Source organism: Arabidopsis thaliana, chromosome 2, assembly GCF_000001735.4.
Source record: "Arabidopsis thaliana chromosome 2, partial sequence".
Lineage (NCBI taxonomy): Eukaryota > Viridiplantae > Streptophyta > Magnoliopsida > Brassicales > Brassicaceae > Arabidopsis > Arabidopsis thaliana.
The window spans coordinates 16,086,494-16,103,053 of NC_003071.7; the positions used below are offsets into that span (position 1 = coordinate 16,086,494).

The 16,560-nt window shown below is 39.2% G+C and overlaps 5 protein-coding genes across 6 annotated transcripts; 3 read left to right on the top strand and 2 right to left on the bottom strand.

Annotated features, from left to right (window-relative positions):
• Positions 1-20: 20 nt before the first annotated feature.
• On the bottom strand, positions 21-3,781 carry AT2G38410 (ENTH/VHS/GAT family protein). The gene is made up of 9 exons (NM_129397.3): positions 3,436-3,781; positions 3,135-3,213; positions 2,935-3,033; positions 2,742-2,855; positions 2,115-2,404; positions 1,929-2,010; positions 1,762-1,847; positions 1,356-1,649; positions 21-1,271 (listed from the first exon to the last, which is right to left on the bottom strand). The coding sequence occupies exons 1-9, from the start codon at positions 3,552-3,554 to the stop codon at positions 419-421; spliced, it is 2,016 nt and encodes a 671-aa protein (NP_181375.1). The 5' UTR covers positions 3,555-3,781; the 3' UTR covers positions 21-418.
• A 755-nt stretch (positions 3,782-4,536) lies between these two features.
• On the top strand, positions 4,537-6,188 carry AT2G38420 (Pentatricopeptide repeat (PPR) superfamily protein). Its single transcript, NM_129398.4, has one exon. The coding sequence runs from the start codon at positions 4,600-4,602 to the stop codon at positions 5,959-5,961; it is 1,362 nt and encodes a 453-aa protein (NP_181376.3). The 5' UTR covers positions 4,537-4,599; the 3' UTR covers positions 5,962-6,188.
• A 60-nt stretch (positions 6,189-6,248) lies between these two features.
• On the bottom strand, positions 6,249-8,818 carry AT2G38430 (uncharacterized protein). The gene is made up of 8 exons (NM_129399.3): positions 8,477-8,818; positions 8,017-8,325; positions 7,680-7,848; positions 7,438-7,594; positions 7,273-7,353; positions 6,998-7,105; positions 6,634-6,903; positions 6,249-6,552 (listed from the first exon to the last, which is right to left on the bottom strand). The coding sequence occupies exons 2-8, from the start codon at positions 8,315-8,317 to the stop codon at positions 6,457-6,459; spliced, it is 1,182 nt and encodes a 393-aa protein (NP_181377.2). The 5' UTR covers positions 8,318-8,325; positions 8,477-8,818; the 3' UTR covers positions 6,249-6,456.
• SCAR2 (SCAR homolog 2) lies at positions 8,742-14,728 on the top strand. The gene is made up of 9 exons (NM_129400.3): positions 8,742-9,211; positions 9,390-9,553; positions 9,637-9,760; positions 9,849-9,978; positions 10,164-10,225; positions 10,348-13,663; positions 13,744-13,830; positions 13,921-14,028; positions 14,305-14,728. The coding sequence occupies exons 1-9, from the start codon at positions 9,057-9,059 to the stop codon at positions 14,356-14,358; spliced, it is 4,200 nt and encodes a 1,399-aa protein (NP_181378.2). The 5' UTR covers positions 8,742-9,056; the 3' UTR covers positions 14,359-14,728.
• A 704-nt stretch (positions 14,729-15,432) lies between these two features.
• AT2G38450 (Sel1 repeat protein) lies at positions 15,433-16,505 on the top strand. Of its 2 annotated transcripts, NM_129401.3 has the most exons (3): positions 15,433-15,831; positions 15,990-16,059; positions 16,153-16,505. In NM_129401.3, exons 1-3 carry the CDS (start codon positions 15,523-15,525, stop codon positions 16,188-16,190), a joined length of 417 nt encoding a protein of 138 aa, NP_565889.2. In that variant the 5' UTR covers positions 15,433-15,522; the 3' UTR covers positions 16,191-16,505. The 2 variants fall into 2 exon arrangements, with proteins under 2 accessions (NP_565889.2, NP_001324615.1); NM_001336698.1 differs by having other exon boundaries at positions 15,433-16,059.
• Positions 16,506-16,560: the final 55 nt, after the last annotated feature.

The window sequence follows — 16,560 nt, forward strand, 5'->3', positions numbered from 1 at the left end:
TCTAGATCTTTTCTTTTGAAGGAGCAATATTTCATACCTCTGTTGCTTGGAAAGTGTAGTGATCCCATTACCAAGAAATTAGTTGTGGATGTTTCCGATCAAAGCATTGACTGCTGGAGACTGACCCGTCGGAACTGGCTAAGACATTAAATTATACTAGAAACAGACCAATGTTCCATTTCCCATGAATTGTTGTCCACAGCTTTTATAACATTCTCCCCCAAACCAATAATAGTTCACACAACTCCACAAAAGAGTACAAAAACAGAAGACGATGCAAATTAGAAAGAAAAAGAAATCTCCTAGTCTCATCAAAGCGTTTCAATATGTCATACCAAATCCTAAGATCAAACAAGGGGATAACAAAATGTACACCATTATATTCACAATGGGAAAATACGAAGCACTCACACTATTGTTAAATCATTTTCCTTCCTCCTATCATACTCTGCTGCGTCTGAGACCCAGACAAGTTTTGAGAACCATTACTACTGTTCGCCGGTTTATTATGCTTCCCGTCTGCGCTCCCAAACACATCCAGATCTTCAAACAATCTGTATGATGGAACAAACGGCTTCTGTCCTACAGATACACCTGAATTGCTTGCAGTTGAAGTAGCCTGAGGATCTCCAGCTCGTGTGGGGAATGAGTTGGATTGCTGTAGTGATCTTCCGGCTAGGGCCGATGTGTCTGTGTATGACGCACTTGCATTAGCCCGTGGAGTATAGTATGCATTTGCTGATGTTGAAGCCCATGGTGGAGGCGGATATTCATACGGGTTCTGAGGTCGAGTTGACGGTTGCATCTGGACCTGTGCTTGCGGTTGCGATTGAGAATAGCCCTGCTGTGGTTGAGGCTGTTGCAGTTGAGAGTAGCCCTGCTGTTGTTGAGAATGTTGAGGTTGAGAATAGCCCTGTTGTTGTTGATGCTGTTGATGTTGAGAATAGCCCTGCTGTGCTTGAGGCTGTTGCGGTTGCTGTTGCTGTGCCCATGGAGCGACATAGCTATCAAACCGTGGCTGAGGCTGTGGATAGATATGGGTGTTTTGATCTGAGCCAGCGGGAGGAGGAGGAGAAGGCTGAGAGGATGGAGCCGGTGGAGTTGACGGTGTACACAGTGTGATACTCAATAGGTCAATCATGTCTTGTTCCTTTGTGGTGTTCACTGGAGGAGGGGGGTCAGGCAGAGCAAGAGCAAGAGCATTGCTTGCAGCATTATGAGACTCTAAACTGGTAGGGTCTGTAGTCACAGATGCTGGCGGTTTGGAATGCCTGAAACGATAAAGAGTGATATGTCAAATACTAAAGTTAAGATATGCACAGTTTCTGAATCCAATTGTAACTCGTAAGACAGACCTTCGAGCTAATTGTGCAAACTCATCTTCCTCCTCTTCGTACTCCTCATCAATTGGGCTTTTTCCTGTAGAAACAGTGGCTGGTATTGGGGAACTGGAACCAGCTATGGAACTAGAATCTTTAGCTTCAGAAGATTTGGGGCTCGAGTCAGCAGGTTTCGAAGCCTGAACTGACAGAGGAGAACCAGAAGCCTGAACAGGCAGAGGAGAACCAGAAGCTATTGCATCATGCTTAGCTAGCAGAATTTGAAGACTGTCATTTAGATCGAGCCCCCGGCCTAAAAGTTCATCATCCCTGCCACATAAACAAAAGACTTTTTAGCACAACAATGGAACCTCTCAGATCAACAATATCATTACACATCTAACAAATTTAAGTACAAAGATCCTAAAAATAAAGGACTAACCCAGTGGAGGTTAGCATCTGCATCAGCTTTTTCTGATTGGAACGACAACGCTCAACCAAGTCAACAATGACTTCATCTTTCACAGCCTACATAACAGAAAAATCATGGGTAAAGCAATAGATTTCATTCCCAAACCCGCAGTATAGCTGTATAATAGATTTCAATACCTCACGGTCACTGGGATCCACAGCTTGTAGCATGTCGCCCAAGAGATCCATCACATCCCTCATGGATTCAATACTTGACAAGCTACAATTTAACCAAGAAAAGAATATTGAAACAGTGGAAAATTTGGTACGAAATCTAAAACTGCCAGCACATCAACAACATATTGAACTAACAAATCCACTTACCTTAAGCCCTCAACCTCAGTTGCCATTGCTTCATCAAGCCTTCTCGAAGAACCACTGGGCATTCCATAGCCCACTTGAGGTATTCCATACCCCGCTTGAGGTACTCCATAGCCAGCTTGAGGTATTCCATAACCCGCTTGAGGTACTCCATAACCAGCTTGATGTACTCCATAGCCAGCTGGAGGTACTCCATAGCCCCCCTGAGGCTGTCTTAACGGTGGATGACTCACTGGTGGTGTTATAATAGGGGACGCATCAGGTGAACGCCGGGGGAATTCAACTCCAGAACGCTGCAACATGTAACAGCAACCTTGAGAATAAGAATATCATGCAAATGAGCATCTCAGTAAAATGCAAAGCAAATTCCATGTATATCGAGATCTGAAGAAGATAAATGCACGGAGCAACACGACTCCACAACTATAAACACTGAACTTTTACATTTAGCACCAGGCGGAAAAAAAAGTAGTGGCAACAAATGCCAGACTTGCTACCAATACACAGTACTTCAAATTTAAAATAAACAATGACCGAAAAGTAAAATATCACAAGCAACAAACAAGTCCACTAAAGGTGATAGAAAATGTATTCAAGTAAAATACTTTACATTTCAAGAAAATTACTCACCCTTAACTCATCGTATGCCCAATAATATTGTGGATATTTTCCCTCTGGACCCCCAAAAGCTTGCTGCCAAGAGTCCACCATGACCAATATCTTATCTCTTACTTGCATATCTGCCTATAAACCTCCATATCATCAGCAATACGAACAATCACCAGTACGGAAATATACACATAGAACCGTGAACAAGAGCTACCTTCTTTTTCACAATTTTGACCATTTCCCCTAAAATGTTTTTCTCTGCAACTTGATGGTGCAAATAATCTCCACAGTTCTTTACCAACGTCTCCAAAAGCTAGCACAGAAGAACACATAGAGAGTTCAGAAGAGCCGAAACTACACGCAGAATAATTGGCCAAGGAACAAGGTCCCAAATATTCACTAGAAACATCATACCGTAAGAGCAAGTAGTTGAACTCTCGAACTCTTATGTTGCAGCCTCTTTTTCACAGCTTTAACTACATCTTTCGCCTGCCTGAGCAAAATCAATAGCCACAAAACCATTAACACAGATGCAAATATGTAAGATGTTCATACTCCAATCAATACTACCAACACCAAATCCCAAATTATGCATGTAATTGTAACCTTTTTATCAAAATTATCACGCAATCATAAGAACATCAACCAATCCAAGATAAATCCAATTGCAGCGAACAATCAACAATTCCCAACACCAAATCGAGCAAAAAATTACCAGTGAAGAGAATTAACAGAATCGCAGATTTCCATATTCGTAGTCCAATCAGGACCTAACAAAAGATCGCTGGTAGCTTTATCAACAGCCACCGTCGCCGAAGCTGAAGACGACGCCATAGTCTTCACCGATCAAACAGCTCAACACGATTAATAATAATAATTTTTCCGACTTCACGAAAATCAAACAAAAAACCCTAGAAAATCTTCTTCGCCAGCGAAAGAGAGAACGAAGTCAGCGAAGAATCTTTGCTTTTTTAAGGCCTTTTGTAAATTGTTTCTTTCCTTTTCTATCTCCAGAGGATGAAACAAAGAAATTTTAATTTAAAAAAGGGAAAATCTTTTTTTTTTCTATTTATTTCTGATCGATCTGTTTGTTTTTTTTTTTTGTTCTGAGTTTTTAATGACGGCAAATTTTCCCGCTGCACGCTCTTTCTTTAGTGCGTGAAACCACGCGTTTGTATTATGTAGTCAACGTTAAAACTATTAAAGACTAATGATTTTTTTACGTGGATAATAATTCTCTTTCTAATGTTGTTTATCTTGTTCTTAAGAGATTGGATTTTAATACTATATTTATACGATTACGTGTTGGATGAGAATTATCTAAGAAGATGTATGATAAAAAGGGTATATAATAAAAGGTGGGATACATTTTATCTACAATTGATTGACACGTTGTTTTTGATTGGTGCTATACTATTAGAAAAAGATGAAAAGGATAGTTTAAAATAATTTCTCTTATAACTTTAGATATGTGTACTCTATTTGATATCATATAACCAATTTTATAAAGACTTAAATTTGTGTATTTTAGTTAACATTTTAAAATGTGCATCTTTGTAAAGCTCTTACTTTTTGATATATTGTTCCAACTCTTGTAAGTTAATCTCACTGGTTTCATAGATTTCGAGGGAAGCCTAGAAAGAATCTCCTCTATCAAATCTTTGGAAGATTGAGATCATCATCGTTCAAAACTTTTTTTTTTTAATTCTGTATTTCTGCGGTGAAGGGAGTGTATACACACGTAACAATAGAAGATACATAAAAACCCTAAATGAAGCTGGGCCAGTAGTGGGCTTTTGAATCTAGTTGGGCTTTTACAGATGTTATATACCGACAAGATCGTATATGACATGTCTTCCAGTTTTATCGAATTGAAGAAATGGCAAGATCTTCGTCATGGCACCGAATGTCAAATTTCATGAGAAAGTATCGAAAAATTCCTCATTCGTCTTTCAAAACCAAATGGAACGAGAATCTCAAGCAGAAGTATGCCATGGAAGAGCTAAGAAGCAACCTTCTCACAGATTCAGAGAATGCTTCTGTTATGCGAACCCTCTTAAGCTCATTCCAACTCCATAACTGTGAGCCCACTCCTCAAGCTTACAGATTCGTTATCAAAACCCTAGCTAAATCCTCTCAGCTTGAGAATATTTCATCTGTTCTTTACCACCTTGAAGTCTCTGAGAAGTTCGATACACCTGAATCCATTTTCAGAGATGTCATCGCTGCTTATGGCTTCTCCGGTAGAATCGAAGAGGCGATTGAGGTTTTCTTCAAAATCCCTAATTTCAGGTGCGTGCCTTCTGCTTACACGCTCAATGCTTTGCTCTTAGTTCTTGTGAGAAAAAGACAGAGTCTTGAATTGGTTCCTGAGATTTTGGTGAAAGCTTGTAGAATGGGTGTTAGGTTAGAGGAATCTACTTTCGGGATATTGATCGATGCGCTTTGTAGAATAGGTGAGGTAGATTGTGCTACTGAGTTAGTGAGATACATGAGTCAGGATAGTGTTATTGTTGATCCAAGATTATACTCTCGGTTACTGAGTTCTGTATGTAAACACAAGGATTCGTCATGTTTCGATGTAATTGGATATTTGGAAGATCTGCGAAAGACTCGGTTTTCGCCAGGTTTGCGGGATTATACAGTTGTGATGAGGTTCTTGGTGGAAGGAGGAAGGGGGAAAGAAGTTGTAAGTGTACTGAATCAGATGAAATGTGACAGAGTAGAGCCTGATCTTGTTTGTTATACAATCGTGTTGCAAGGCGTTATTGCGGATGAGGATTACCCGAAAGCAGACAAGTTGTTTGATGAGTTGCTCTTGTTAGGTTTGGCTCCTGATGTTTATACCTATAATGTGTATATCAATGGGTTATGCAAGCAGAACGATATTGAAGGCGCCTTAAAGATGATGTCTTCAATGAACAAGCTAGGTTCTGAGCCTAATGTAGTTACATACAATATATTGATCAAGGCATTGGTAAAAGCTGGAGATCTGAGTCGAGCTAAGACTCTATGGAAAGAGATGGAGACGAATGGAGTTAACCGGAACAGCCACACATTTGATATTATGATTAGTGCATATATTGAGGTAGACGAGGTTGTTTGTGCTCATGGTTTATTGGAAGAAGCATTTAACATGAACGTGTTCGTTAAGAGTTCGAGAATTGAGGAAGTCATTAGCAGATTATGTGAGAAAGGTTTGATGGATCAAGCAGTCGAACTTTTAGCACACCTGGTTTAAGCAATGTGGAGCATCTCTAAATAGTTGTAAAATTGATGTATTTGGTCTTATTGATGATTGTTAGAACTTAATAGAAGAGTGATTAGTTTGCTTGGCAAGACTTTCGAAGTAGCTTGGTTCTGTTTGTTCAACGTTAATTGCACCAATTGTTCCACTGCTATCACTGAAACTTACCTTTAACCTTAATGTATACAAAGTTGACACATCCATCAAACTTGACTGTGATAATTGGGAATCTTTCAGTGTATTGTGTACTGCTTGGATTCCGATTATAGCTTTTAGGTAAAAGAAAATTTCAGTATGCAATGAGTCATTCATACACCATGTTCACATAAATGAAAGGACTGGTAACAAAACTTAACTTCTGTTTTTCTTGACACACACAAGTACAATCCTTGATAACCTTAAAACAACATTATTGTACCAAAACACAGTAGAAAGTAAAAGAAATTAAAAAGAAACTTGATAGAACAAGCAACATCATATGGTTCTTCATCATGTAAGATAGGCATCGCAATGCAAGAAGTCCCATATAGTTCCAAGAGCATCTCGTAGCATCTCCAAAACACAACCCCTCTCAGTGTTCTGCTCCTGCAGACCACAAGTATTATCACCATAAGCCTCGCACTTCCATTAGAGTTTCTAAAATAGTACAAGAGCACAATAATTTACCTGTATTTTAGTGTCGATGTCTTTAAGCGTCAAACTCACCTCCCTCTTGGTTTCCCCTGTTCCAGTCGTCTCATTGAATCTATCAGTCTCTCTTACCCTAAGCCTTAGAGTTTTATTTTTGTAGATAGTAGCTCTAACGTGACAAACTTCAAATTCTTTGTATCCATCTTCAGATAAAGCTTTACCAAACGGCCACCTTAAACCGCCTTTTACATTTGGATCAACAGTTGCTGATTCCAATAGCGCTTTAATGTCACCTATCTCTTTATCCTGCCGATCAAAGAAAGATCACACAACCTAAGTCTAAGAAGAGCATATTATTTATCCATATATTGTAAAATATATATACCAAACTTGAACTTACACTGAGATACGTTATTTCCCTCTTAGCGGTGAGCGTTAGTCTCATGTCGAGATTCTTATCAATGCATGACACATCAACAACCAAATGCCTTACAGGATTAAGGTCGACCTATATAAAAGCAAAACTCAAGATTCAAAGTTAGATATTAAAGGAAGACCAAGTAAAAATGTGACATCTATCAAATTCTTGTTTGTTTTTCTTGCTAGTCCGAGAACAATAAAGAAGAGATTTTACTATTGGTTGTAGTCACTACACACATAAAACTCGAGACTTGCCTTGTACATACTGAGCCGTCCATCTTCCTTACGGGTACATTTACAGTTGATGGTTGCATTAGGACGAGAATAATGCGATACCTAAAAATAGAAGCCAAACCCAAATTAGCACATTCAAATGACATTCGAAGTATAGATCTAAATCTAAGAAAATGAAACGAGTACCTTCACAGTGTATGTTTCCTTCTCCTTATCAATAGAGAATCCATGGCTTGGTACAACATTAGATTTTATGTGTTGTAAGTAAGACATTGGGAGATCAGTAGAGAACATCTTATTCAAGTTTTTTAGTGAACATTCAGCCACAGGACCAGCTTGACTCCTGGTTTAAAGTTGTATATGTTAGAAAAAATATAAACCCATTCCTGAAAACAGCAAAATGTGAGATCAGACGGTGAATCGCTTACCCATAGAAGAAAATTTTACCAAACCGAGCAACCAGTCTCGATACATGATGATGCTCCTTCATTTCAGTCTTAACTCGCTCATATGCCAACACAAGATCCTCCATAACCTTCTCAGCTACTAATAGCCACTGAGTTCTCTCATCCTTCCTCTCTCCAATATTCATATTCACTGAATATAAACATATAAAAAACCATACTCAACATAGATACAATGCATCTTCTTTTGGCAAAAACGATAATAGCACAAACAAAATAGTTAATAGTATTGTTTATTTCAGCATCTAGATGATATTCATTTTGTCAAACACATAGCCAAAGTCTACTAATAGTTTCTTACCATTTTGGACATTGTTGTTCATCAGTATTGAAGGCTTTTCTCCTTTTCTACACTCGACAGAATCTGAGGACAAGGGCACAAACTTAACATACGAAGGAACATCGTCCTCAATTCCATTTGAACCAACAAGAAACCATTTGGAAATGGAATCTCCTGAATAGATAATCTTGTTGCGTTTAACACTGCTAGTGCTACTCTTAAAGTCAAGGTTCTTCTTGAATTTTGTAACAAGAGAATCTGGAACAGGGGTAGGCTTTGTCGGATCCTTCGAATGCCTCTTATGTGGTGGAATATAAGACATGTCTAAACCTGAAACTCACAACAACATCAACCAAAAACGATTTCAAGATAAAACAAAAAAATCTCAAACTTGGAGCTCAAATAAGAATTGCTTTACAACGAGCGAAGAAGAATATAAAGACAGAAACTTTAAGGTGAGAAGAGAGAAGTCGAATCATACCTGTAGGCTGTAGTCGAAACTCAACGTCTTTTAATATTCCTGCAGAGAAGTAACAGTGACACTCAAATAGACTCTTCGCTCCCTTTTTAATCTTTCAATTAACTCTCATCCGTTTCTCAAAAATGACTTTAATTAGATTGTGTTTGGTTTCGATAGGGATCACAATTGGACAAACCTCAAGCCTGAAACTATCAGGTTCCCGAGGGGTTTGGTCTTAAATGCAGGTTTTATTGCAACAAGGTTTTGGTTTTGTAAGAATTTTTCACTAAAAGTAACAATTTTTTAAGTATTTCTGGCTATCGAAAAATAGAAAAAGAAATGTTTTCTTAAAAAGTCTTTTAGCGTTGAGGTTCTCAGACTCTCTCTCTCTCTCTTTGCCCCTACCTATATCCGCCGTCTTGAATCCACAGAAAGTCCGTTTTAGTTTCCAGCTAAGTGATGTCGTCACATATCTAATGGTGGTCGGTCACTACTTAAATGAAGACAGAGAAGCTTTTCTAGTCTTCTTCTTTCTAAAGTTCTTACCTTTAGAATTTGAACAAAAGTATCAGCGAGCTGATCAGACAGAGAAGCTCAAACAATGCCGTTGACGAGGTACCAATCTCGTAACGAGTATGGATTAGCAGATCCGGATCTGTATCAAGCTGCTGATAAAGATGACCCTGAAGCTCTGCTTGAAGGAGTCGCTATGGCTGGTCTCGTTGGCATTTTGCGTCAACTCGGTGATCTCGCTGAGTAAGTTTCTCTCCAATCGAAATTTCTCTAATTGATCTCTAAGCGCATCGAATTCGAAGTTTTGGAATCCGTTGTTGTAAAGCGACAATTTTGATGAATCTGGATTTGGTTGTGGAAGTGGAAAAAGTTTTGATTTTTTGATGGAATTGTCTTTAAATTCATGTAATTTGTGATGAAGGTTTGCTGCTGAGATGTTTCATGACTTGCACGAAGAAGTAATGGCTACTGCTTCTAGAAGCCATGGTTTAATGGCTCGTGTGCAACAGTTGGAAGCAGAGTTTCCTTCTATAGAGAAGGCATTACTGTGTCAAACCGATCATTCGCCGTTTTTCTCTAACAAAGGTTAGATTGCTATGAACATTCATGATCTGGTCAGCTACTATGATGTTGGATTATTTCAACATGATTCTGTGACTCTATTTCAGGTGTGGAATGGCATCCGAATCTACAATTGGAACAGAGTGTGGTTACAAGTGGTGACTTACCTCGTTGTGTGATGGATTCTTATGAGGAATGTCGAGGTCCTCCAAGGCTATTTCTTCTGGACAAGTATGATTTAGCCTTGTTTGATAGGACTTCTTCTTTAGTCGTTTGTTAGAGAAGGATATATGTAACATCTTCTGATGGTTTTGATTAGGTTTGATATTTCCGGAGCTGGGGCTTGTTTGAAACGCTACACCGATCCATCGTTTGTTAGGCTTGAAACGTCTTCATATGAAGAATCATGGGATGATATTCAGAGAGAGAAAAAATCACAGAAAGCAAAGGTACTAGCTTCTTAGTTCAGGTTGTAGCTTATGGGTTGCAGTGTGATCCTTCTTGGTTATATTTTGGTTTCCATTACATGGTAGATTTTCTGAATAGTAGATTTTCTTATGCTCATGGTGTTTTGAATGTGTAATCTTACCTTCCATTTTGTGATTCTCATAGTTTTCCTTCTATTCTCTTGTAGAGGAGAGCATCTCAGTGGAGGAATGGAGGGACACCTGAAAATGCATTATCATCACATGCCAAGTGAGTATTATCTATTTTATGTCTTGTGTGTTTGTCATTTCTGTTATGATATATATGTAGTTCCTATATTGGTATCTGACTGTGACTAAAAATGGCTGGTTTCAATTATTCAACTGGCACAGATTGCATGAATTGTTTTTGGAGGAGCATTTAGAGGCTCATCATTCAGATCCAGCGCGCGTTGTGAAGTTGAAAACCAGAAAGCTAGATGGGTGTTCCCTTATTTCAAAATCAGGGGAAAGCTACATGGAGAAATTTGTGCAGACACGTGTAGATAGTAAGATAAGTTATGAAATAATTACCCAAAACCCCGGATTGTTGACATGGAATATGGATAGTGCTAGAGATGTAGTAACCGATATACCTGAAATCAGTATGGTGGGTGCTATGGATAAGTCTCATGGAGGAAGCAGAGCAGAGGTTTCATTCCCAAGTGAGCAGGAAAATGTGGCAAATGTTAACATGAATGGGGGTTTTATTGAAAAAGATATAGAGACAGTGCCTGAATCTACATACAATGAGGTCCGTGGAACAACTATTACACAGGATTCACAAACGGTTTTGAACGGGAAGCCAGGATTTTTTCAACAGAGGAGTTATTCTGAAGATTTAACCAGTGAGGCTGACAATTATGTGGACGCACCAGCCACCATGGAGTCGGAAACAGAAACAGACGATGAGTGTAGACCTAAGAGTAGATCAGATACTTTGAAGGATGGGAACCATCATATATATTCTGATGCGGTTGAAGAGAGAATGGAGGACCCACCTCAGTTTTCATTTTCTCATTCAAATGGAAACACACCAGTTTCGGAAAATGGGCGAAGCTCGTTTGGGAAAAAGAGCACTAGTTATTCTTACTCGGACACTGCAAGCATATCCATTGATGATCAATCTGATGGAGAGAAACTTTCGGGATGTTTACCTTCTACTTCTAGTTTTAAGAGTGAGTTGGTGGATTCTATGTCTCACGTTACTCCTGAAGCCAACAAAGTGTCTCATGACTTGAATGTTCAGGAATCAGTTAGTAGCAGCAATGTAGATGGCCAGACATCATTAAGTTCGAATGGTACATGTTCAAGTCCAAGGCCAGTCTCTCAGAATGATCAATCATGTTCACTGACAGTTCAATCTTTAGCATCAGAAGTCGTTGAAACTTCTCCAGAACTTGTTAGGCTTGATCTAATGAAGGGAGGCAATGATGGAAGAAAGGTGGATCCATTCGATTCTTCAAAATCTTGTGCATCTTTTGATGCTAAAAACTCTGACTTGCCTTCTGAAACTTCATCAATTAGTTCAACTTCTGAAGGAAGCAGATGTGATAGTACCATTGAGAAGAACTGTATGGTTGCTTCAAATTTAGTAAACTCAGGCACTAGTCCTCAAGCGTTTGTTGATAGTCAAACTGGTAAACAGTTACCTATCGCTGATACTGATTTTGAGACAAACTCTATAGTTGCTTGTTCTGAAGTTTTAGCAAACTCAGGCAGCGATCCTGAAGAACGTGATGGTCGTTGCCTAACAGGAAAGCTGGTACCTTGCTCAGCTGGGGTGGGGATGGAAGTTTCCCCTGATACGCCCTCTAAAGTCTGTGGTCCAAGTTCAGCTGATGGAATTCACTTAAAAGATACTCTGGATGATGAAACCGATTGTGTTTCAGTGACTAATGTTGTTGTTGACGTTGATTCTAAAAATTCTGTTGCCGACGTTGGTTCTCAAAGTTCAGTTGCTGACATTGATTCTCAAAGTTCAGTTGCTGAGATCTCCGATGAGCATTCATGTGCCTTTGGCAACACGGCTGATGTGTCTGTTTCAGAGTCCCATGAAGACACACTAGAGAATGGAATGTCCGTGCCTTCTGATTTTAACTCGGGAGTAGAGAAATTGGCGGGAGATGCTTCACCTACTTGTAGCAAATGCGATGACCATATCTCTCATGAAGGTTTTCATGACCTTTCAGGGCTGGACAACGCAACCACAGACATTGTCCCGAACGTTGAGCTTGATGTGTCTGATAATGACAATGACACTTCCAGTGGTGGTGTTAATCATGCCGTTAGTCTGTCATCGACTCGTGGGAAGGGTTCTCTGCCTTGGATTTCGACCAATACTTATCAATCGTCTTCTGATGCTGGAGAGATTTTCCATGATACAGTTGTAGAGTCTGACGGGACACTACTGGAAGACAATAATCCAGAGTCGGAAATAAAAATGCATAAAAGCCCTCTGGAAGTGTCTTCAGAAGGTCTGAGTACTGAACCAGACAACAAGGACGTAGAAAGTATTGAATCTACAAGTCCCAAGCCATCTCTGGATCAAAGGAACAGGGACACAGAAACCAAATCTCCTGGTGAGAGCATTCTTGATGATAATTGCATAGATTCCACACAAGTGTATAATCTGAACCTTTTAGAGAGTGAGGCTATCGACCAGGCAGTTAGAGAGCAAACATCTTATGCAAGCCATGAAGTTGCAGATGAGGAATTGCTGCAGTCAAATGTTTTCAGGGGCTTAGAGTTTGAACCACAATCAGCAGGCTTAGAATTTGCACCACAATCTGCAGGTATAGAATTGAACAGACCTAAGCAAGAGTTGAATCTGGATCCTACTTTTCCTAGCTTTGGTTTTATCCCTGAGACTATTCCGCCCAATCCAGAGGACATGCCACCCCTTCCTCCTATGCAATGGCTTATTGGAAAGGTTCCACATTCTTTTCCTACCTTCATGGGGGAATCAGTCGAAACCAGTAGTTCTGCTTTATCAGCGGCACCACCCATTGGTTCTAGCTTGAATGTTCAAATTGGGTCTCCACCATCAGAGCTATCTGTATCTTTAGGAAGTGACGAATCAGAACGACTTCCTGGAGGGTTTGTTCACAATGCATCAGAAAAGCCATTGCAATCATCCATTCAGTTCCCAACCATGAGCACTGATTTGAATAGTCAATACGACAGTTCTGAGCTCCCTACAATACCTTATCAGGAGTGCATAGAGGATTTTGGTTCTGAGGAGAACAATCTTTTGGCTGACCATGCAGCTCAGAACCACGAGCTCGTTTACTCTCAAGCGTCGTCATTGCAGCTGCCTCAGGTTAAACACGAAGATTTCAAGGACGATGCTGATGTGCATGAATCTCAAAGTTCAAGCGATGATCACCATTGTCCTGAAACCAAATCCCTGACGCCAACTCAATCAACAAAGGTAGAAGATAAGGGTCATTCGGTTCCTGATGCTTCAAATGCAGAAACTGCAGAATCATCAAACACGTCAGTTCAGAAGATAAATCCTGTTTCAGTGGGAGATGCTATGTGGCCTGTTAGCTGTTTCTCTGTGGCACCTACCTTGGACACATATAAGACAGAAGTGGTCCCTACGGTTAGGCTTCCTAGGCCAAGAAGTCCGCTTGTCGATGCTGTTGCAGCTCATGACAGACGCAAGGTACAAAATTTCATCTTGTCTGCAATACCATGCCTTTGCTAAGATTATGTCTCTAATCACTTGTTCTGATGATTTGCCAGATGAAGAAAGTCTCTGAGATGGTCCATCCACCAATCAAATCAAAGCAAGATGACAAAGATTCGTTGCTTGCACAAATACGAAACAAGGTAGCACATGTTGATCATGTAAAATCCCAGATGGTCCTGTGAACAGAATTTTGTATTTGGAATTTTATGAGTTGTGTTTTGTTTATGCAGTCCGTCAATCTAAAGCCGGCAGTAACAACACGACCCAGCATCCAGACTGGTCCTAGAACAGACTTAAGGGTAGCTGCAATCTTAGAGAAAGCAAATACAATACGCATGGTTCGTTACTCTCTTTCCATCTCCTTCAAAGATAGTAAATGTTTTCAAGTTTTTTCACCTTTTTCTGTGGTCCTTGCTAATCGTAGAGGCTTCATGTCAAAGCATTTCAATTTGACATGAAAATCTGAGGAGTTTAGTCTCACATTATGTCTTAGATTGGATCCGAAGCAGTCTCTTAAGTGGAAACAATGAATTATAAGCCTGATCATAGACCAAATAAAATATCACTTTTTCTCTATCGCACACACATCTAAAACCGGTTGAACACTGGTGCAGGCAATGGCTGGAAGCGACGAGGATGAAGATTCAGATAGTTGGAGTGATTCTTGAAATCGATGATCGTTGGCTTTTCCGTGGTGTTCGTTCTTGTATCATGATGAGTGCGCAAGCACTTGGAGTCAGGTAGGTTATACAATCTCTATTTCAGACATATAACATTAAATACATACAGTCATTGGTTATTTATATATGTATGTATGTATATTGTGTACTGTTTTATAGGTGTGTGTATGTTGTAATGTAAGTAGATTCCGAAATTTGCAGTAGTTTTACGGAAATTTGTGTGTAGGAATGTTTCGTTCTTTTTTTTAGCTCATAGAACATTCTTTTAGTAGGCTATGTATGTGTATTTGAATACATACATAGATATGTATTGTGTGTTCTCAATCATTTGCAGTGTCCTTTGACTGTATATTTGGTCATTTGGATAACGAATATCTATGAGAATCAGCTAGTTAGTGCACTGCACACACTTCAAAGGTAATATTTGGTTTCTAGAGGACTGAAATGATATGATGGTTTGCTTGCTTAGTACCAATAGGATGATCTTCACAAAAATCATTTGCAGGCATAACTGAGTTTCAATTTGAACCCAAATAGAGTAGTTGGATCGAGAAGGAGGATTGGAAGTATGGCAATCCTCAATCCTCATATGTAAATCAGTTGGAAGCCTACTTAATACTTGATCTCTATTCTCGGCTGGCACCACCTGTATCCTGTCTGAATACTTGATTATCGGGATCAGACCACATCGTCCGCGCAAAATACCACCCGGAACAGCACCACCATAAGCAACAGCCTCGACCGGGTTCACACCTGAGACGTTAGGGCTAAAAGAAACTATATGAGAGTGAAAAATCCTGAGATATCATTCTTGATTACCGTTATAGTGTCTGAACTCAAAACCTTAGACGAACTCATGCTACTAAAAAAAACAAGGAGACGAGAGCGAAAGAATGCAATTGTGAAGAATTTATGATGGCCTTTATATAGACAGAGCTCTTTATTCAGTAACCGTTATGAAATAGCAAGGAGCTAGTCTTAATTTCTAGTGGGCTAGGGAAAAAAATAAAAAAATTCTAGTGGGCTTAAGAGCTAGGCCCATAAGATATTTTAATATTATTTTATACAATGAGACCAAACCAAAACCAAACAAGAGATTGAGAAGAAAACCGATTTTTTCCTTTTATTTATTTTTATGTTTATAAATTAAAAATGGGAAAATCGATTCCCGTCAAAACAGGGCTAAGAGGAGCTTCCGCAGCAGTAGCTGGATTCATCAAATCCTCAAAACCGATCCGACCCATTTCCTCCATGGACAGTTCCGACAAAGATTCATCATCCACCACCACCACCAGCGAAACTACACGACGTTTCGTTCCGCTTTCATCGGTGGTTTCTGATTGTGCGAAGCGGTGGTTTAAAGACACTCTTGAGGAAGCTAAAGCTGGGAACATCACTATGCAGGTTTTGTTAGGTCAGATGTATTACTCTGGGTATGGAGTCCCTAAGGATGCTAGAAAGGTTTCGTCTTTATTCCCTCCCTTTCAATCTCTTCTTTTCCAAGTTTTAGGTTTTTTTAGTTTGGTTGATTTGAAAATTCTCTAATTTGATTAGATTGATTTGCAAGTTTCTTCTTTTTTAGGTTTTTGAATTTGATTCTGTGTTTTATTAATGATTAGGGGAGACTTTGGATTACGAAAGCATCAAGAGTTCGTTCTTCAGTGTGGAAAGTGATAGATAAACGACCAGGTCTTTGTTTTATTACATGTCAAAATTGGTTTATCAACAAATTGGTTCTTTTTTGCTTTTGGATATGAATTTGTTTTTTTTGTGATTTCTCAGGTTACAACGCAAGTGATTCAGATTCAGAGTCTGATTAGCATGTCCTGATCGAGAGAGCTTGTGTTTGTTCTGTTTTGTTTCAATCTTGGATGATCCAAGTTCCAACAATGAACAATATCTTCTCTCTGCGCATATCTTTTGATGCTTGCTAATCATTTTGTAGCTCTATTACTCAAATATGTCTTCTTTTTTTATTTTGTTTAAATTTTGGTGAATGCCTTTGCTCACAGTGTATGATTATTCTAGCAATGAAAAGGAGTTAAAAAAGGTACTCGTATTGTTTTGTTACTTTTTCTATGTTCCAAACTCCAAAGTAAACAATATCAGCGGGGTAAAAAAAAGTTCAGAAGAAGAACATCCATTTATACTACTTAGATCCATTTCGTTCGATAAGTGATTTGTATAACA